The following is a 20,330-nucleotide window of genomic DNA, read 5'->3' as shown; positions in this document are numbered from 1 at the left end:
GTCCTGTTGACATCCAACATGAATTGAAGTTTTTACGTAACGGACAGAAAGAGAGCCATACAATCTGCTCTCCCCATGTAATCCTGTGTGCGTGTGTGTGCGTGTGTCTCTGTGTGTGTGTAATAATACGGTTCATATCATTTTTATGTAAGAGGATTGACCTGCTGGGAGGGGCTGAGAGTCTTTTTGTTGGGATTGGAGGATTTATTAGTTTCAGGAAGCAGAGATTAGTGCAGTTTGTCTTTTGGTCATACGTGTGTGTGTGTGTGTGTCGTACATTTTACAGTTTACCATCCATGTCAACCACAGACACGCTTGCTTCTTTATATTAGTTCCAACTATTAATCACCATTAGAGTGCATTTCTACCAAAATTAGAATACAGGACAGAAACAAACTGAACATTTTTTTTCACTTTGGTCATTTATTCCCTTCAAAAGCAGTTTAACAAACAAATAAACAAACTGAGCAGTGAGCAGCCCTAACATTATGACCTCCTGTTGTGCAGATGTTGTTTGTTTGAATCAAAGAGGAAACAAAGGAGTGAGTTCCATTAAAGCCTCCCATTAGGTTCTTCTTCACAGCTGAAGAGAACACTAGGAGGACATCAGCAAAACATCAGGAGAAAAAAAAAATAAAGGAAAACGGATTTTAAAAAATAAAGTAAAATAAGAGAATATCAGTAAGACATAGGGAGAAAAAAGAAAAGAAAATTTATTTAATAAATAAAGACAATTTGGAGAACATCAGGAGAAAAAAAGAACCGAAGAAAGATGTAAAAAAAAAAAAGAAAAATAAGAGAACATTAGGGACCTATGCTGCAAAGCTAGATAATTATATCGTGGATTCATCTCTGTTAGCGAGCTTCACCTAATCAAACTTTCCCTGTCAGAGAAAAGCTGTCCTATGAAGGTCGATAACAACACGCTAATTTAAGCCAAATGTTTTCAGCCTGGATACGTGCGTGCTCCCATAAAAGGGGTGGAGATTGCAGCATCTGACCAATCTGACTGTCTTTAGAAAGGAGGAACAGCTTATCATCTTAAACAAATATAATGAATTTAAATCCATGATGACAGTGAAGAGCAACATTCACCATGAGGGATTGATGAATTCATTCATTCATTCATTATTTCACCCATCCGCGCATACAGAGACACAGGCTTTATCAGCTGACTGTAGATCAGTCCATCAGATATAAATATACGTCTTTCCTAAAGGATGTCATCAGTAAATGAAAGGATTGCATTTATCCATTAAAAATCTTTCTTTCCTAAAGGCAGCTGTCAGATCTGCACCAACCAGGATCTTCTATCAATGGGCAGGTCATTTTCCCTGATAGGTCAGGAGGCGGGGCTTTAGCACTCGCTAAGATCCTAGCCAGAACAAAACCTGGTGCCGATCAGGCTAGTCGTTCAGCATGAGTTTCCATTATGATTTAGCTCTGTAAGACGTTAGTGAGCGTCGTAGGACAGCACACACTGATTAAATCCTTTAGCGCAATAAGAGGTAATCTAGCTTCGTATCACACCCCTCAGGAGAACATCAGGTTGTTAAAGGGGGAGTATTATGAAAAAAAAATCACTTTATAATGGTTTTGCTACAGTGATATACATCATTTTAGCCTCAGAGGGTCAAAGTTGAAAAAGTTATGTTTCCTCCCTTCCTTGCTACTTGACGTCACCTCCTGAAAATCCTGGCTCCTCCTACCCTATAAAAATGTGAGCTCCTCCCTCTCAAACTAGCTCACAGGTAAAACAAACGCTGCAGTTTAATATAGAATATATATTATACTTTATTGTCATATATGTAAAGCTACATACACAAAATATGTTCTCTGCATTTAACCCCTCCCTGAGGAGCAGTGGGCAGCCACGGAGTAGAACTCAGGGAGCAGTTCCATTTTTAGTATCTGTTATATCAGTGTGTGAATAGCAAAAGACAATGGCTTTGGTGATCACGCAAGAGCGAGGCGTGAAGTCTGCATCTATAGACACGCCCACTCATGAATAGGCATAAGTAGGCCCCAAAACAGCCTGTTTATAGAAGCGTCATGAAATTGACTTTTCAGAGGGCTGAAACTCCAGAAAACAGGCAAGTTTGGGAAAATAAATCTCAATGTTGTTGGGGTTCTTAGAACAAATGGAGATGAGCGAAAAATATCTTTAGGATGTCATGGCTGCCTCTGAGGGTCTAACACATGCTTAGACGGGAGAGAGCGGACTGGTTCCAACATTAATCCTAAATTAAACTAAACGTTCTCTCCTGAACCTTCACTTCACAACGTGAAGGTCTCACAGGAACCCAGAACGTGAACCTCATGGTCCGGATCAGGATCCTCAGAGCTTCAGCACAGCTGTAAATCAGCCAAGGATTCACCGAACAGACGTGAGAGAGAAGAAGTGAAGTCTAAAACCATCAACACATCCTACAACCAGTAGATCCAGTCTACATTCAGACCATGAACTGGACCTGGACCTGAACCCCAGACCTGCTGCGGTCACAGGACTCTTCCATGTAAAGACCAGCTTCACCTGAGGACGTAAAGCTCCGTCCTGTGACAGACGTCTGAAGCTCGTCTGTGATTGGTCAGTTCATGAAGCCTCGTGGAGGACTGCGGACGGAAGTTGGAGGTCTGAAGGAGGTTCTGGGACTGAAACCCTGAGGAGGGACACAAACACTGAGCGTTAGTTTGTTTATAGTAAACACACCACGAGGACTTGGACGTGTCAGTCACAGTAAAACCCTGGAGTGTATAATCCACTGAAAGATTCCTTCTTTGACACCTTCAAAGCACAGATGTGTGTGCAAACATCTGCTTCCACATCTGCAGACAACAGAGCCTCAGCCTCTCATCCTGATGGAGGGATTAGTGACATAAAAGAGGCTTTAGCGTCCGAACTCAGGTCCTCGACCAGCGTCAGAGGATTTACCTACGTCACTGCTCATCATTCACACTCACAGGCTGACCCCACACACACACACACACACACACACACACACTCACACATTCACACACTGCTACATGCTAAGCTAACCCAAACATGAGAGACTGGACTCTGGTATTCATTCGGTTCCAATAAGTTTTCCTTCTCCCTTACCAGAAAAATACACAATACAATACACAGATCTATTCTTTATACCCGGGATTCCCAACCTTGGGGTCAGGACCCCTTTTGGGGTCGCAAGACACTTGGAGGGGGTCGCCAGAAGCCTTCAAGAAAATCTTTTTTTTTTTTTTTTACAATTTCAGCCCATTTTTTATTATTTTTACCCTTTTTCTGCAACTACACCAAACTTGCCATATTTTAACCTATTTTCATCACTTTTTCTTGCTATATTTTTGCTCCTTTTAATGAATTTTTGTTACATTACTCCCATTTCTCCATCAAATGTAAATGCCTTTTCTGCACATCTTTTCCACTTTCAAGACATTTTCAGCACCTATAAACCCTTTCCACCACTTTTCCACCTAATGTCACATATGTTGATTAATTATTGTCACTTTTAACCTCTTTTCACGATTTGTTATGCCCATTATTTGTCAGTTTAAACAATTTTCAGGTCAAGTCAATATTGACACTTTGAGCCCTTTTCCCCAATTTTTCCACTAATTTTGGTCACTTATAAGTTATAACCCATTTTATTTCTGTTTATAACAAAGATTTACATCTTTAAGATGACTATATACCAGTGACGTGCAGTCAGGGTAGGCAAGGTAGGCAGTGCCTACCCAAGAGTGAATTGATATTTTGATTATTTGTTTTAATTATAATATAATTATGAATTATTTATTTTTCAATAGCCTACAGTACCTATAAGTTTGAAAGTGTCTGCATTTTGTGGTTCTCATAGCCCAAATGACTAAACATCGCTGTTTCCTGGTAAAGCACATACGCTGCACAGTCTCACTCCCCTGTAAGGCAGGAGGAGGCCACACCCTCTCCCAAAGGCACATTGCTGACCTCCCTCTGGCCGCATAGCGTGTTTTTATATGTTTGCGCATGCGCAGTCAGTTCCCCAATATGAAAACCATTTACATAAAAAGGAAGATTGCTACGCTGCTTTTGGACGTAACCGTGCTATGCTAAATGCTATACGTACGTTCACAGTACATTAGTGAATTGATACAGCGTGGCCGCTGCTACGTTCTCTAACGAGTGAGTGGGATAACACTACAGGCAGGATGACAGCGCTAGAGACGATAAAGAAACTTTCTTTTGAGGAAAAACAACAGCTTTTAAAAGATGGGAGACCAACACTTGAGCTACCAGACCTTCAGCAAAGGAAAGGTCAGAACATTGTTTGCATTTTCCACAGTGAATAGAACAAAAGGAAGGATTGGCTTTGTGGATCCGCCTCACTGAACCGGCTGTTCTGAGCTGTTGTTGTTGTTGTTGTTGTTGTTATTTTCTCTGTGTTTCTGTTTCCAACACAAACAACGGATGCGCTGCCGTGTCATGATTTTTATCTTGTTGGGAGAGTATGGAGGCTATATTGAGTAATTGTTTATGTTTCTTTAGTTGTCTTTTACGATGTTGATTTTTGTCTGACGAACACTTGCCAGTCGAAACATATGAAATTGTCATTGGTGTCGACATTGGTGGTCTCGATTTGCAATGCCCTGTACCCAACCCTAGTGCTCATGGCACGTCACTGCTATATACTATGGTGCAAATAATCCTAGATTCCTGGATAACAGTTGATGTTGTTCATTTGAATAAATAAATGTGGTTATCATAGAACAATGGATCATCATTTTGCTGACTTTATGGATGTGCCCCAAAAATCTCTCCCCTTTATTCCTCCTTATAGATGGCCCTGTCGCCACATGATTGTTCTTCAATGTTCATGTCTGTGTTCAACCACCTTCAGGTACAGTGGCGGTCCCAGGTCTCTGGAACCTTTATTTTTGGGGACGCAGACTGAAAAGGTTGATAACCACTGCTTTTTACGTCTGTCTAAGCACAGGAACAGATCTATTCTTTATATATACATTAAATAATAATAATAATAATAATAATAATAATAGTCATTGTCATTGTCATTGGTGTTGGCATGCGCAGAGTTTGTGGGTGGTCAAAAGTTGCCATTACTGTTTTCCCAAATGCATTTGAAAAAAATATTTTTTTATATAATAGTTTCCTGCTACTTTGATTCTAACATATTACTGTTAGACTTAGTTTCATGTCACAGATGTTAGTTCTACCTCAGGTGTGTAGTGTAAGTTTTCAGTGAAATGGTCCCAAACTTTTGAGACTTTAGGTTGGTTCTTTTTCTGTTGCGTAATTCTTCTTCACAATGTAAATGGTGAAGCGACACTGCACCCAGCACTTCATGTATGGTACTGCAGCAAAAATGAAGCAGAAGGTATATATCATGAATTTACAACATTAGCAAATTATGTTACTAATAATTTTTGCATTATTGTGTATGTTACCTTCATTGTGGTTTGCGCAAATCTCGAGACTGTCTTTTGCCCCCCATACCCACACCCCCAAGCAAGAATCTCAAACTCCCCCTTTTGTGATGGTGTCAATATTTCTTTGATTTAAAAAATCAATAACTTTTCTATAATGAAGCCTGCTTTTATTGGCTCCTGCCTGGGGTCATGTGACCGCCATCAGGACCCACAAACATCATTCAAACTTCTTCAATTGTTTAATGTAAACAGCAGGATTACTTCAATCTACGTATACTTTATTTATACTTTTATTATTTTACATCTGACCTTCATCAGCTAGTTTCTAGGGCTGGGGTGGCCCTCAGACCAGCGTGCTCCTCTTCTCCCCCCTCTCCCTCTCTTTGTCCCGGCTCTGATCGGTGCTGTCAGCCTCGCAGCGGTTGGATGCCGGAGAGTTGTGCATCACCAGCAGGCGGATGGGTGACTGGCTGGGGGGCTGGGGGGCGGCGTCCGGGGTGTACTCTTTAGTGGGGTCTTTTCCCCTGCAGTCGTAGAGAATGCAGGAGATGAGGAAGACCAGCAGCAGGATGACGTAGCTGGCCACCAGGATGATGAGGTTGAGGGTGACGGGGTCGATCTCCAGGTAGAACTCCATGAAACCCATGGCGGCGGCGCCTCATCCCTCTCTATGCGGCTCAGCTCTATGTGGCTCTGCTGTATGTGGTGAGCAGCAGCAGCTTTAATCCTCCTCACAGCTGCAGCCAATGATTAAAGCTGCTCACTTTTAATAACTTAAGCTCCCATTTTGATTTTGTCCACCACACATCACAAAATTACACTCAGAGCAGAGGGCGGGGCCTCAGGGGGCACCTGTCAGCCCCGACTCAGGGATTAGAGAGGACGTCAGGCTACAAACATCTGAAATATTTGATCACGATCTGCATCAAGTACACACACAGTACAGTAACCACACATATACACACATGTACATATACAGTGCATATACATGAGTATATTTTTTGTAATTTTAGATGTTTTTGGACTTATTTTGTGTATTCCTTTTGTGCCAAGGGCCACATAAAAATAGGCTGAGTGCCGCATGTGTTCCCCGGACCGCCAGTTGCCCATATCTGAGATGGATGGATGGATGGATGGATGGATGGACAGATACAGTAGATACGATAGATAGATAGATAGATAGATAGATAGATAGATACAGTAGCTACGATAGATATACATATCGATAGATAGATGGATACAATTGATAGATAGATAGATACGGTAGATAGATAGATAGATAGATACAGTTGATACGATACACAGATAGATAGATAAATAGATAGATACAGTAGATATGATTGATATAGATAGATAGATAGATAGATAGATAGATATAGATAGATAGAAAGATATAGTAGATACGATAGATAGATAAATATACGTATAGATAGATAGATAGATACAGTAGATAGATAGATCTTTTAGAGTTTTAAACACTTCCTGTTTATATTTCATTTCAGGAAAATGTGTAAAATTCTCACAGTGAGCGTCTCTCTCTAAATATTTGGGTGTTCTGTGGCTTCATGGAAACATCTCACTATTTATTTCTTCTGCCTTTTTACAGCAGTTTCATCCAAAAGGTTTGGACGGAGTGAAGTTTGTCCTGTTGGTGTTGGTGTGATGTTCAGGTGTTTGTGGAGGAGAACCCTGTCCTTGGAGCTGGGTGTGCTCTGGGTTGGTGTGTGATGGTGAGGTTTGATAGTCGTGTGTGTGTGTGTGTGTGTGTGTGATTGCAGTGTGTAAACTTGTCGCTCCTGATCACACAGACCTCAGCAGTAATCTGTGATCTGTGCTTCCTGAGCTCATAGTTTGGTTCCTCCCTGTGGGACGGTCTGGGTCTGAAATGAGAGGAGCTGCTGCAGATAAAGAGCGGAGCAGGGAGGACTTTCCTTTCCTTTCTCCTCATCCTCCTCTTCCTCTCAAGTATTTTTGGGTTCCTCCGCCCAGTTAACCACTGTGAAATGTGATCCTTGCACCTCCTACAGGACAACTCACATGGTTCTGCAGGAGAACCAGGAACACACAGAGACAGAGGGAGGAAGAAAAAGAGAGAGAGAGAGAGAGAGAGAGAGAGAGAATGAAGGAACTTTCAGATCTGTGAGAAGTTAAAGCTCAAAACAACGCTTTAATGCTACAGGTACGTGTGTGTGTTATACTGTATATGAGTGTAATATACTGTGTGTATGTTTTACTGTGTGTATGTGTGTGCATGTGTGTGTGTTTTATTGTGTGTGTGTGTATGTATGTTTGTTTCACTGTATATGTATGGGGGGAGGGGGGGTTATCACACACACACAAACACACATACACATGTAGTGTTGGTGTTCATTAAGCTCATTAGCCACATTAGCGTGACACAAACACTGTGATACATTGACATTGACAGATTAAGTGTTGCTCACATTAACTTTTCTATTTATCTTTATGATGTCATAATAATAATAAAAGGATGTTTATATCCTCAAATTATAAATAACAATGTAATACTATATTAGTTCCTCAATTTCATAGTTACAGCAGCAGTGATAGAAATTCAAAATAAGATGAAAAATTGAAATGAAGAAAAAGCTCAGATAGAAAACCCACGGTGTTATAAAGTATTATCGATTATTCTTTATATGATATTATCAGCAGAAATAGACTTGCTGTTTTAACCAATCAAATGACAAGTTGTGACACCACGTGGTCACTCTTCGTCACAGCCGGTAATAAGTCGACCTTAAAAAGTGAGTATTTATGATGTGTGAAGTTTAGTTCATTTTTATAGCAAAAGTAAGACCGACGAGGCTGTTAGCTCAGTTAGCATTAGCCTGATATAATTAGTGAAAATCAAATGCGCATTAATCTCAGGTGATTATTGTTATTTAGCAGTTCTCAACCTTTAGGATTTAATGCTCCCTGTTCAGTTAAACCAAATATATTAGTTAATGGTGACTTGATGTTGAATTTTTATATACAGCGTGTTTTGCTTCAGCTGTTTTATGATATTTTGTGTTTTGACATTTTAAAAACAAACTTTAAAGTGCAAAAAAATGTATATTTACGCATTAAAATGAGTTAACATAAGATAAGAAGAAAACTGATGCAACAAATAAATAAAAAAAATACAATAATTAGATAAAGAAACTGGTCTACACCTACTGTAGTCTTTAAGCTTGTAAAATAAAGAAAGTGTTGATAGATGCAATAAACCGATGACATTTTCCGGATCGTGTCAGAATGGCCGAGTGGTCTAAGGCGTCTCACTCAAGGACGGGGTGGGTTCGAATTCCACTTTTGACATGTATATTTTTTAATTTTCACATATTTAACAGGGCAAACTCCACCTTTAAAAATACATATACGAAAAAAAATTAACAATTTTAGGGTATTTCCTGGGTTAGGGTTAGGTTTAGGGCTAAAATAAGAGGGTTGGCCGGGTAGCTAAAAATAAATATGAGCAAAAATAAAACTGACGGAACTTTAAGTCACGTGGTGCACCTATCATGTGACCTAAACTGGCCAATGAGGGGCGCTGCGTATCCATAGAGTAGCAGTTTATTGGATACGTTTAACGTATCCATAGCTACAGCCTAAAATAAATGTGAATAAAGTCAATTTTAAATGATCCTCTGAAGACGATAAACAAAGCTATGAACACTGATGTTATTGTGCATTTATTTTGTCTGTTCTGTGTGTTAATGTTTGTGCTCCAAACACCAAAGCCTAATCAGGGACAGGAGCTAATAACATCTGTATGAAATATTATTGATGTTCAATGCATGTGTTCTATATATAAAAGTCCAAATAATTCATAATTGTGGAAGCTGAGAGCGGTTTATTAATCTAAATATAATAATTAAAGGTCAATTAATCTGTTGGTTTGGATGAGTTCTTACTGTGTGTTTTTCATTGGGTTATTATTGTGTGACTCATGACATCACTGACCCCCCTCCTTTTGACCTCTGACCTCTCAGCTATGCTCAGTGATGTCTGTGAACTGCGAGGACTCCTTGGTTCTGCTCTCGCAGAGAGACTCCAGGACTTCCTGCATCTTCCAAAGCGCCGACGAGAAGGACGATGTAGGAGAGGAGAGGTACCTGAATGCATCGCTAACTTTTTTGACCAAAGTCTTATTTTTTGTTTGAAATTCCCAAATTTTTGTTTGTTTCTTTTTGTTTTGAGACAAATCTGATTCCATACACATTTACCGTGTGAAATACATGCAACACAAAGAGTCCCAGAGGCTGCAATGTTCTTCTCTACAGTGTTCTGGAGATGTTGAGCTACTCTAAGTTCTTGGATCTGGAGACATGGCTGTGCATGCCATCCTCTTTGCTGCTGCCTCCTGCTCTGGAACTGTCCTCGTCCTCAGAGACAGTGTCCACCCCCTCCTCCTCATCAATCTCCTCTGTCGTGTCCCCCCGCAGCGAGGCCGTCTCTCCGCTCAGGTACGTCCATCAGCTCAGAGTTGAAAGTCTTTGAAAAACTTTTTGCTCCATGTTTCCCTCTCCTCGTATCCTTTATTTAACGAGGCTGTAGGATCAGTGTAGAGGTCATAGATCACATGTGTCAAACTCAAGGCCCAGGGACCAAATCCGACCATTTAGACTATGGGTGTCAAATGAATTTTAGTTCAGAGTTTTGTTGAAATTTTTCATTTTCCCGCTTAGAATCTGTGGCCTAGGTAGGATGAAACTGCTTCGTATTTGGCCCCCAGTTTTAGATTAACATCATTTAATATTTCAATGAAAGTGTTTCATGGTGTTTTCCGTCTATCTTCTCCGCTGCAGCTCAGCTTGTTCCCCGCTGGCCGCTACGCCTCAGACCAACGAGGTGAAGCCGGTTCTTTCCTCCACTCCGATCTCTGCAGGCTCCGCCCACCGCGGTGTCAGGAAACGTCGGCGATTGGCTTCCAGTCCAGGGGGACTCCACTGGAGCGCAGCAGGTCAGTGAATGCAGCACGGAGGAATGTAAATGTGTATTTTCCTCACTCTGTTCCTCCTGAAATCACTGATGAACTTCTTTGTTTTGCACACTTGGAATCAAACTCTTCCAAGCATTTACAGTAGGTCCAATAGTAATTCATTTACTTCATACAGAACATTAATAACTGACATGTTTCAGCGGTTTTTCCCTGTTGATATTACTGAACTGGGTACTTCAGCTGTTTGTAGACTCCGTGGTTCTGGTTCTGGTTCTTTTTATTTTATTTTAGTGCTGGGTTCTATGATTAAAATTAATCTCACACAAAATCAGCTTAGAATGACCAATAAGTACATTTGTAGGTATCATATCTACACCAAAGTGCATTTGAAAATCTGGGACTTTAAGCAAAAACTGCTGCTCATTGAAAAGAGAAACAATCATTATTATTTTATTTTATTTATTCCTACAGCTAATCAGTGATAAGACGAAAACAGGTAATGATTCTGGATGACATGAGATGACAAAGCAAAGATTAAGTGAGTTAAACTCAAACAGAAACATGGTTCACATGATCTTTAAATATATTCTGTATTCATGTAAATAATGTAGAAAGCAAGGTTGTGTTATTAGATTTATCCACATATCAATTTAACATTTCACCATTATTAAAGCTGAATTTTATCCAAAAACATCTGGATTTATTCTTTATTTTCTAACCAAACATTTATAAAATACATTTATAGGTTCAAATAGGATTTCAGTATCGTTCAAAGCAGTGGGAAACATATAATAAATAAATAAACATGTAAAATGAAGTATACAAATACATATATAAAAATAAAAAAAATCTTTTAAAATATATTTTCAAACTAAAGGAAGAGTGAAAAATGTCAAATGAAGATTCTGATACATTTACTGTTATAGTTTTTATTGATGAAATAAAGACCGAAAAAGCAGAACTACTTTCACGACTTGTTTAGAATTAAAAAGTAGAAAAAAGACGTGCTCCCGTGACACTCCCTGTTTTCTCCCTGTGGGCACTGCTTCCTGTTGCTTAGTCCCACCCTTCAGTGGACCGATAAACAGCTTCCTGATTGGACAGATTACCTTTCCATCATATGTCTGACACTATCAGTTTTTTCAAAGCTTTGATTTTTTCAGGTGTGAAAGTTGGACTGAAAACAAGAAGATGATAAAAATAGAAAAAATGACTTCAATAATTCCAGTACATTTATTTTATTATCAATAAAAGCTTCAAAGTGCTGCACACTGTGCTGTGTGTTTAAACACATTAAAACTGGATTAAAACTGGATTCAGATTGGATTTAAACTGGATTCAGAATGGTCAAAACTGGATTCAAATTGAATCCAGACTGGATAAAACTGGATTCAGATTCTAGCAAACATCCAGCAGAGGGAGGTGTGATCAAAGACTATAGGGTCGGTTGTGTGCATGTGTGTGCATGTGCATGTGTCAGGTTTCAGTACAGGTGATAACCTGACCTGAAACATTAAAACTTCATAATGTAAACTGAGAGCGCTCACACGCACACACACGCACACACACACACACACACACACACACACACGCACACACACACACACACACACACACAAAGGCTGTTGCTGCGCTGACAAAGTGAATCTGGATGTAGTGCTTCATAAGTAGTAAGTTACCATGGAAACCACTTTGGTAGACTGAGTCTCATACTGACACTGACTGATGGATGTGACGTGTCTGCTTTCCTAGAGAGCTGCAGTCCTGCAGGTCGTAGGAGTGCAGGTGATGTCATGTAAAGCTGCGATCTGATGGGAAGGTTTCACTGTTGTGTTTGCGACAAGTGTGTGTGTGTCTGTGTGTGTGTGTGTGTGTGTGTGTGTGTGTGTGTGTGTGTGTGTGTGTGTGTGTGTGTGTGTGTGTGTGTGTGTGTGTGTGTGTGTGTGTGTGTGTGTGTGTGTGTGTGTGTGTGTGTGTCTGTGTGTGCACGTGGGTGGTGTTGAGTAACATTGTGTCGTCTCTGGTTTCTGTCCAGGTTCGGTGCAGAGGGACTTCTGGTCACCTGATCGTCCTGTGAGGAGTCCACCTGTGCGAGCGAGCGATGATCGAGTGGCGCTGAGGAAAACGGACTCAGCCGAGGAGCAGGTGAAGCTGCTGAGGAGGCTGGAGAGAGGCCGAAGGAAGCTGAGGAGCATCCAGGTAAGTGTGTGTGTGTGTGTGTGTGTGTGTGTGTGTGTGTGTGTGTGCGTGTGTGTGTGTGTTTCAAACTGTGGACAACAGGAATGTGTAGATATTCTTTAGTTCTGAAAAACGTGACTTTTTAGGAGCCAGGAATGACTCGTTCCTGATACAATACAAAATACAAAACACGTTATTGTAAAATATATTTAAGCTGAAGTCATTTTTCACTGTGTAAAGCAGGGGTATCAAACTCATTTTTGCACAAGGGCCAAATCCAGTCCAGTTTGAGCTCACGTGGGCCACAGATTAGTTAGAAATAAAGTAAAATGTAATATGCTGTAGTTTTCACTTCCACGTATAACTGATGTATACAGTTTGAAAGGCACTGACAATATTCAAGTGACAAGTGACAGATATTAGTCAGATCAAACACTTTAAAAATCATTTTTGAAGTGTTTTGTGGGAAAATACTTGAAATTCAGAAAAATATACAGTTATTTCCACAATTTGCAATAAAATATGACTGCAGTCGTGTGACATAAGCACAAAAGCCCAGCAAACATTGTGTCATTTTATTAAATTTGTGTATTTGGAGGGACAAAGATAGCTACAACTTAAATATCGTGTCATTTTAACTTTTTCCTGAGGGCCAAATTGGATTATCAAAAGGCCCGGATTAGGCCCCCGGTCCTTGAGTTTGACATATGTAGTGTACAGCCTCCAATTTTTGTTTTATTTTTCCCCAATTTTCTTTTTCAGATTTTATGCATTTCCATTGTGCTTCCGTTTCATCGTCTTTTCCTAGTCACATGTCATCACAGGCTATTAAACGTCCTTAATTCTTGTCAAACATTCTTAATTCTGTTAATGGAATAAATTATTGTCATTTATAAATATTTCATATTTATACAGAGCAGAAATGCTTAGAAACAAACATGCTTTGTTTCTAAACACGAGATTTAATGTCCAGCAGCCGTTAGCTACATTTGCTAAAGCTAACATTAGACCAGGGGTTTTAAACCTTGAACCCCAGAGACACTGGGGAGAACACTTTCCATATTTTAACCTATTTTTATCACTTTTTCTTGCCATATTTTTGCTCATTTTAATGCATGTTCTGTAAATGTTTTCCACTTTCAAAACCTTTTGAGGACTTTTTCCACCTCCCTTAATGACTTTTAGGCCAATATTGACACTTTGAACCCTTTGAATCACTTTTTCAGTCCGTTTTTGTTCACTCTAATTTGCAACTTTTAATCAATTTCTGTGGTTTTTAAAATTCCATTTTCCCACCTTTTCTATCAATTTTGATCACTTTTAACCCATTTTATTTTTGATTAAAAACAAGGATTAACATCTTTAAGATGACTCTATACTATGGCACAAATAATTCTAAACAACAGAGAACAATAGTCAACAACAAGGTGTGAGAAAAACTGATCTAGAAAAGACCCTGAAAAATAAAAACAATATGTATTATTTTGAAGATTTGACATCCATGACGATATAATCTGATATTTCTATGCTGATTTCAATATTGGATTGATTGGGACACCCTTAGTGTAAATGACCCTCTGCTTCTCTGTTTGTCTCTCAGAGCCTGAGCGCCCCCTGGAGGTACGACGGAAACACGTGAGTTGCAGGTTCTCATTCTCTACCAGTCAGGGAAACAGTCTCTGCTCTTTGTGTGTGCGTGTGTGTGTGTGTGTGTGTGTGCTCAGCAATTTTAACACACTCTATGTTCCCACATTACTCTCAGCTCAGAAAGCATCTGTTTACCCTCTCAAATGTTCTCTCTGTGTGTGTGTGTGTGTGTGTGTGTGTGTGTGTGTGTGTGTGTGTGTGTGTGTGTGTGTGTGTGTGTGTGTGTGTGTGTGTGTGTGTGTGTGAGAGGTCAATAAATCCAGAATGCCGCAATGCAATGTTCTACCTTTACAAAACAGTGAATTGACACACACACACACACACACACGCTTAAGGGCCCAAAGCAGCTATTAACAATAATTGCATGTCTGTGAGTTGCCATGGTGGTAGAGATGTATTGTATTGCTGCTCTCTTGTGCAGATCAAATCTGCTCCATTCAACCCCCCCCCCACACACACACACACACACACACACACACAGACTCTTCTCCTCTGCAGCATCACGACTCACATCAGCGACTGCTCGTTTCGAGACACCACTGACTACAGGGCTTTCATTGTAAAAACCCAAGTGGAGCTTCGTCTCCGAGCGGGTCAGGGAGTAACCATCTTCATCTTTTTCTCCTCTTCCTCACCTGTTGTTGCTCTGGAAACAGCAGCAGCAGCTCTGAGCCAATCTGCCTAACTGTGGCTGTGAGGGATGTGAAGACAGATGATTGTCACGGCAACCGTTGAGCAGACCACATCACACGCCTGATGTTTAATGACGACTGGGCTGCTGAATCACACACTGCACAACTTTTTTTTTTTTTAGCTCAGAAACTGCTTGTCACTCTCAGTTGTTTGAATGGAAGCTGATGTCTCTTATTGTGAAAGGAAGAGCAGACCCTGAAACAAACCGTCCACAGCAATGCTAGATATCATAGTGTGATATAAAAACGTCTACCGTATGATATAACCCTCTGTGGTTTATATGTCTAATTTAATGTCTGTGGTCTTTGTCCCACTCTGTAGCTAAAATATGATGACACTAACAAGGTTATCCTACCTACAGCAACGGTACTACTTAGTAATAGCATGTTTATATCACAGAGATACTATAGTTTACAGCACCGTTAGGGGAGCAAGCTGGTCCTCGTGACTAAAGTCGGTCCACCTTGTCATTTTGTACGTTTTTACGTTGTTTTGTTTGCTTTTGTTTGTCATTTTATGTCGTTTTGTGTGTTTTGATTATCGTTTCTTTTGTTTTTTTTTGTCATTTTATGTATTTCCTCTCTCATTTTGTACATTTTTATGTCATTTTGTGGGCTTGAGTTATTGTTTCCTTTATTTTTGTTGTCATTTTATATGTTTCTTCTGTCATTTTGTGTGTTTTTGTTCTTGTTATATATATCTTCTGTCTTTATGGATTTTTATGTTGTCTTTTCCTCTGCTACTCGACGAAGGTGGTCGCATTTTTTTCTTTCCCTTCCTCTCTTCCCACCCGTATCTGTCCTTGTTGCTGCTTTTGTTTCGTCTGGTCTTGTGAATCTAAGAGGAGCCTCTCTTTGCATCTCATTCAAAACTGGAATTATGGAATTGATCAGTTGGTCTCTCAATGCAATCGATCAAATTTTTTCGACAAAAGGATTGGGCAGTGGTGAGCCTGCGTGTCCAACCGGGACTTTTGCGGCTGGATATGCACTGGACCCATGGACCCAGTGGAAGACGTGGAAAACATCTTCATGATTGGAATTATGGTAGCAGGCATGCTGCTGATTGGAGCTGGCAGCTTTCTGACCTATCGCAAACTCCATATTGCATTGGCAACTGTTTTGGAAAGGCTGCCAGTCATTTCTGAAGGATGGGGCTGGGCTCTCAACACTCAGACTCATGTGATGAATGAACTCAAAAGCAAGCAGGACCTGGTTTTGAATCGTTTACACGGAATTGTAACCAACTTGGAGAAGTTGAGTGCCCGGCTTGCAAGTTAAGGCCACCTTATTGGATTAATGTAGAGAGAACCGGGACACAAGGCTATTGAAATTGACCTAGCCTAAATTTTGGCTTTTGGCTCCCAACCAAAGCCAGCTATCCAAGGCTGCCTCATCTATCTATCACCAGGAAGTTTCTGCAGACAGACGCTCCAAGGTTAAACTGTACCTGGCAAATAAAATCCTTTCTGATTCCTATTCTAGTTTTGTGTGCTTTAGTTATCATTTCCTTTATTTTTGTTGTCATTTTATTTATTTCTTCTCTCGTTTTATCTGTTTTTGTGTTGTTTTGTGTGTTTTTGTTGTCGTTTCATGTGTTTTTGTTGTCATTTTGTGTGCCTCGTATAAGCCACCATCAGCTACTGTAGCTGACTCACTGTCAACCACCCGGAGGGGCTGGTCAAATGCAGCATAATTCTACATAATTTAACACCGGCTGGGCCGTGCTCGGACATGAGCACTAAGTGTTTAGTTTAGCGCGACAAAGATGCAGAAAAAGGATACTATGGCATGCCGAGGTGAAACGCTGCTTTATTGTGCCAGATTGGGTCTCTTGGAGCGACCGAAATCATCAATTAGTGGAAATGGAAGTGTTCATTTATCTCGTGCTGCTCTAGAAGAATATAACCTAAGGCAGCGATGTCAAACTCATTTTAGTTCAGGGGCCAAATGCGGAGCAGTTTGATCTCCAGTGAGCCACAGATTTTATACAGGAAAACAAGTAATTTTAACATTGCCCTAGTTTGCACTTCTACATACATATAAAACACAAAATGTGTAAGAAACTTACAATATTTAAGTAATAAGTGACAGATATCAGTCCCGATTGCAACCAATTTCTATTTAATTAAGGGAAATATTATGTAATAATTTGAAAAAATTGAAGTATTTTGTAAGAATTTGGAATTTTTCCAACTGTTTAACTTTAAAAATGACTCCAATCATGCAATATAAGCAGCAGAAAAACTGAGCGCTTGCAAATATCATTGGTTTTCATATATGCAATGATTCATGCTCCTTTGAACCTTCTTTCACGCCACTTGCTCACTGCGCGCACAGTCCCAGTCTGATTCCCAGTGTTAATCAGACTGGGAATCAGTCCCAGTCTGATTAAATGATGGAGCTCCGCCTCCTGCTCACTGTTTTACACTGAATGCTCTCATCTGCAGGTTCTCCTTAAACGTCCTCCTGTGAGCCCCTCCTCTGTGTGTGTGTGTGTGTGTGTATATGCAGTGAGCAGACGCTCGCTGCCGCTGCAGAGCTGAGTTACTCTCTGGCTCGCTTGAACTGAGGACAGAACTCCTGCGTGAGGACTAAGTCCAGCAGAAGGTCTGAGGAGGTTTTAGGAAGTCCGAGGAGATCAGAAAGAGCTTGGGGACGGGGACTAAGAAGGTCTAAGAGGGTCTGAGGATATGAGAAGGTCTGTGGGAGGTCTGAAGAGTTCAGAAATGGTCTCGGGGATGGGGAGAGGATCGGTGGAGGGTCTAAGAGAATTTGAGGAACCTGAGAACCATTAGCATGTTCCAACGCTGGTTCTGAAGATCCGGGGGTATCTGAGGGGGAACTGAACCCAGGTCATCAGAGAGTCCTTTTTGTGTTCCAGTCTGTTGGTGTGTGAGTGTAACGGTGACGCTTTTCTCTCTCAGGTCAGACAGAATCTTCGGTCACCAATCAGCAGGAGATGATCTGATCAGGTCTACACTGAGTTTAGACAGGTGAGACACACACACACACACACACACACACGTTAAGCAGCTTGTTTGGTTGTTTATCACTGCCATGGTAACGCTCTAACCTGGTTGGTGTGTCTTTCACAATTTGATAAACATTTACCCAATAGTTTTTTCAAGATAAAATTACCTGAAAATACATGAAAATGAAATAAAATAAAACTGAGAAACAATTTTTTTGTGGCCCAGCACCAAATGGTCCACTGACCGGTACCGGTCCACGGCCCATTTGTTGGAGACCTCTGTCTTAGTGCGTTCCTTTCCCTGTGTGGTTCCGCTCTAACCTGGTTTACATGTACTTCACATTTTCACATTTACCCAACGGTCTGTTAGCAGTTATGATGTAACAATAAATCAAATTGAAATAGAATAAATAAATTCATTATCAATATTCATTCATTAATACAGGAGAAAACAAAGTGTTTGTGCATTTTTGGAGTCTTTTTTTAATATCCTCATAGTTTGTTGTTGTTGTTTGTGTATTTTATGCAACCTTTTGGGTAATTCTGTGTGTTTTGCAACAAACGTTTTGCATCATTGTTGTCATATTGTGTTTTTGGAGTAATATTTTGTATTTTTGTTGTCATTTTTCTCATCTTTATCTCAATTTGTATATTTTTATTGTGTTATTTATATATTTTTGTTAATTTTGTTTATGACTGCTTTTTTTTGTATTTGTTGTTTTTGGTTCGACTGGGAATGTCTGTCTATTTTGTTATAGTTAGAATATAAAATATAAAATATTCTGTCTTTTTTTGCATTTAATTTAAGGGTAGCATGTGGCCCCCAGGCCTCCTGTTGTTAGTTTTTAAAATAATCTATTGAAGAGCAAATAAAACAAAAATATATGGAAAAAATCAAAATAGAATTATATAACTATGACTGTGAAAACACCCTTTACGCCCACTGGTGTCATTAGGTGATACCGCGGGACCCTCTGCTGTGATTCTGATTGGTCAAGTGACAAGCTCTTCCCCCCTTCTCTTTAGACACCTCCCCCCTGTGATGGCTCAGCCGGTGAGCAGCCTGCAGCTGTCACAGAACAGGAAGTGCCCCGGAGGCCCCGCCTCCCCGAATGCCGCCAAACGCCTCTACCGTAACCTATCGGAGAAGCTGAGGGGAAGCCCCGCCTCCTTCGAAGATACCTACTTCTTCAGCAGGACGGACCGGATCAGAAAGACGTCTGTGAGTCGTCCGTCTTACGCTCGTCTCTGACCTCTATCCTCCTTCTCCTCTACTCCAGTGGTTCTCAACCCTGGGATCGGGAGTCCATTTGGGGTCATGAGACTCTGGGAGGGGGTCGCCAGATTTCTTTAAGAAACTAAGAATATTTTCTGAACAATTTAAGCCTTTTGCTTATTTTTACCCCTTTTCTGGAGCTTTACCAAACTTTCCATATTTTAACCTTTATTCATCACTTTTTCTTGCCATATTTTGCTCCTTTTAATCAAATTTTGCTACATTACTCCCATTTCTGCCACTTCTCTATCAAATTTCAATGCCTTTTTTGCACATTTTTCCTCACTTTCAAGACATTTCAGCACTTATAAACCCTTTCCACTACTTTCACCTAACGTCACATATGTTGACCCATTATTGTCACTTTTAACCTCTTTTCGCCATTTGTCATGCACATTATTTGCCAGTTTAAACTAATTGTTCCAATATTGACACTTTAAACCCTTTTTACCACTTTTTCTGTCTGTTTTTGCCCACTCTAATTTGCAACTTTCAACCAATTTCTGTCGGGGGTCGGAAGGGGATTCCTCAATAATAATCAATAGTTTGGTCTAAGTTGCGAAGAAGGTTGAGAACCACTGCTCTACTCCGCTCTCCTCCTCTCAGACGATGCAGGGCAGTGACTGTCTCCTGGAGGCCGTGGAGCAACAGGACCTGGACACAGTGCAGATGCTCCTCTACCAGTTCTCAGCCGAGGAGCTGGAGCTGAACACGCCCAACGGTCAGGGACTGACGCCGCTCGACATCGCCGTCATGACCAACAACACGCCCATCGCCAAGCTGCTGCTGAAGGCTGGCGGCAAGGAAAGCCCTCACTGTGAGTTTAAATCACATCAGATCTACACTGAGAGCTTATACTGGGACTGTCAGCTGGAACCAGTACTGGTATCTGATACTGATACTGAGGGAGTCTAATGCAGTCAAATTAATTTAAAGGAAATGTGAGCATGAAAGTGGAAGTAACTTTTTTCAAAATAAAGAAAATAATAAATAAAACCGCATGCAGCCCTCAGACTAATTCTGTGTGGCCCCTAACTTAATGTAATACACACAAATTTAATTAAAAAGTAGAAAGAACAATACAAGAGCAGAAATACACAAAATGACAAAAAAAATATACAGAACTGCAACAAAAATACAGTTACTTTAAAAACACACAATTCATCAATTAAAATACACAAAATGACAGAAAAA

At 40.3% G+C, this 20,330-nt stretch overlaps 1 protein-coding gene across 3 annotated transcripts in view; it reads left to right on the top strand.

Annotated features, from left to right (window-relative positions):
- Positions 1-20,330, top strand: part of ankfn1a (ankyrin repeat and fibronectin type III domain containing 1a) — a 36,902-nt gene that overhangs the window by 2,551 nt on the left and 14,021 nt on the right. The window contains exons 2-10 of one of the 3 annotated variants that reach the window (XM_028477065.1): positions 7,449-7,600; positions 9,420-9,538; positions 9,711-9,893; positions 10,236-10,390; positions 12,405-12,568; positions 14,148-14,182; positions 17,814-17,882; positions 18,887-19,082; positions 19,743-19,953. In XM_028477065.1, coding sequence (XP_028332866.1) covers positions 7,592-7,600; positions 9,420-9,538; positions 9,711-9,893; positions 10,236-10,390; positions 12,405-12,568; positions 14,148-14,182; positions 17,814-17,882; positions 18,887-19,082; positions 19,743-19,953 — 1,141 coding nt within the window. In that variant the 5' untranslated portion in view covers positions 7,449-7,591. Of the gene's footprint in view, positions 1-7,448; positions 7,601-9,419; positions 9,539-9,710; positions 9,894-10,235; positions 10,391-12,074; positions 12,155-12,404; positions 12,569-14,147; positions 14,183-17,409; positions 17,742-17,813; positions 17,883-18,886; positions 19,083-19,742; positions 19,954-20,330 lie in introns of those variants that run through there. The other 2 variants (XM_028477067.1, XM_028477066.1) reach the window with 2 other exon arrangements.

This window comes from Gouania willdenowi, chromosome 19 (genome assembly GCF_900634775.1).
Source record: "Gouania willdenowi chromosome 19, fGouWil2.1, whole genome shotgun sequence".
Classification (NCBI taxonomy): Eukaryota; Metazoa; Chordata; class Actinopteri; order Blenniiformes; family Gobiesocidae; genus Gouania; species Gouania willdenowi.
Note: the sequence above shows the minus strand (reverse complement) of the source record. Positions and strands in the feature narration are given on the sequence as shown.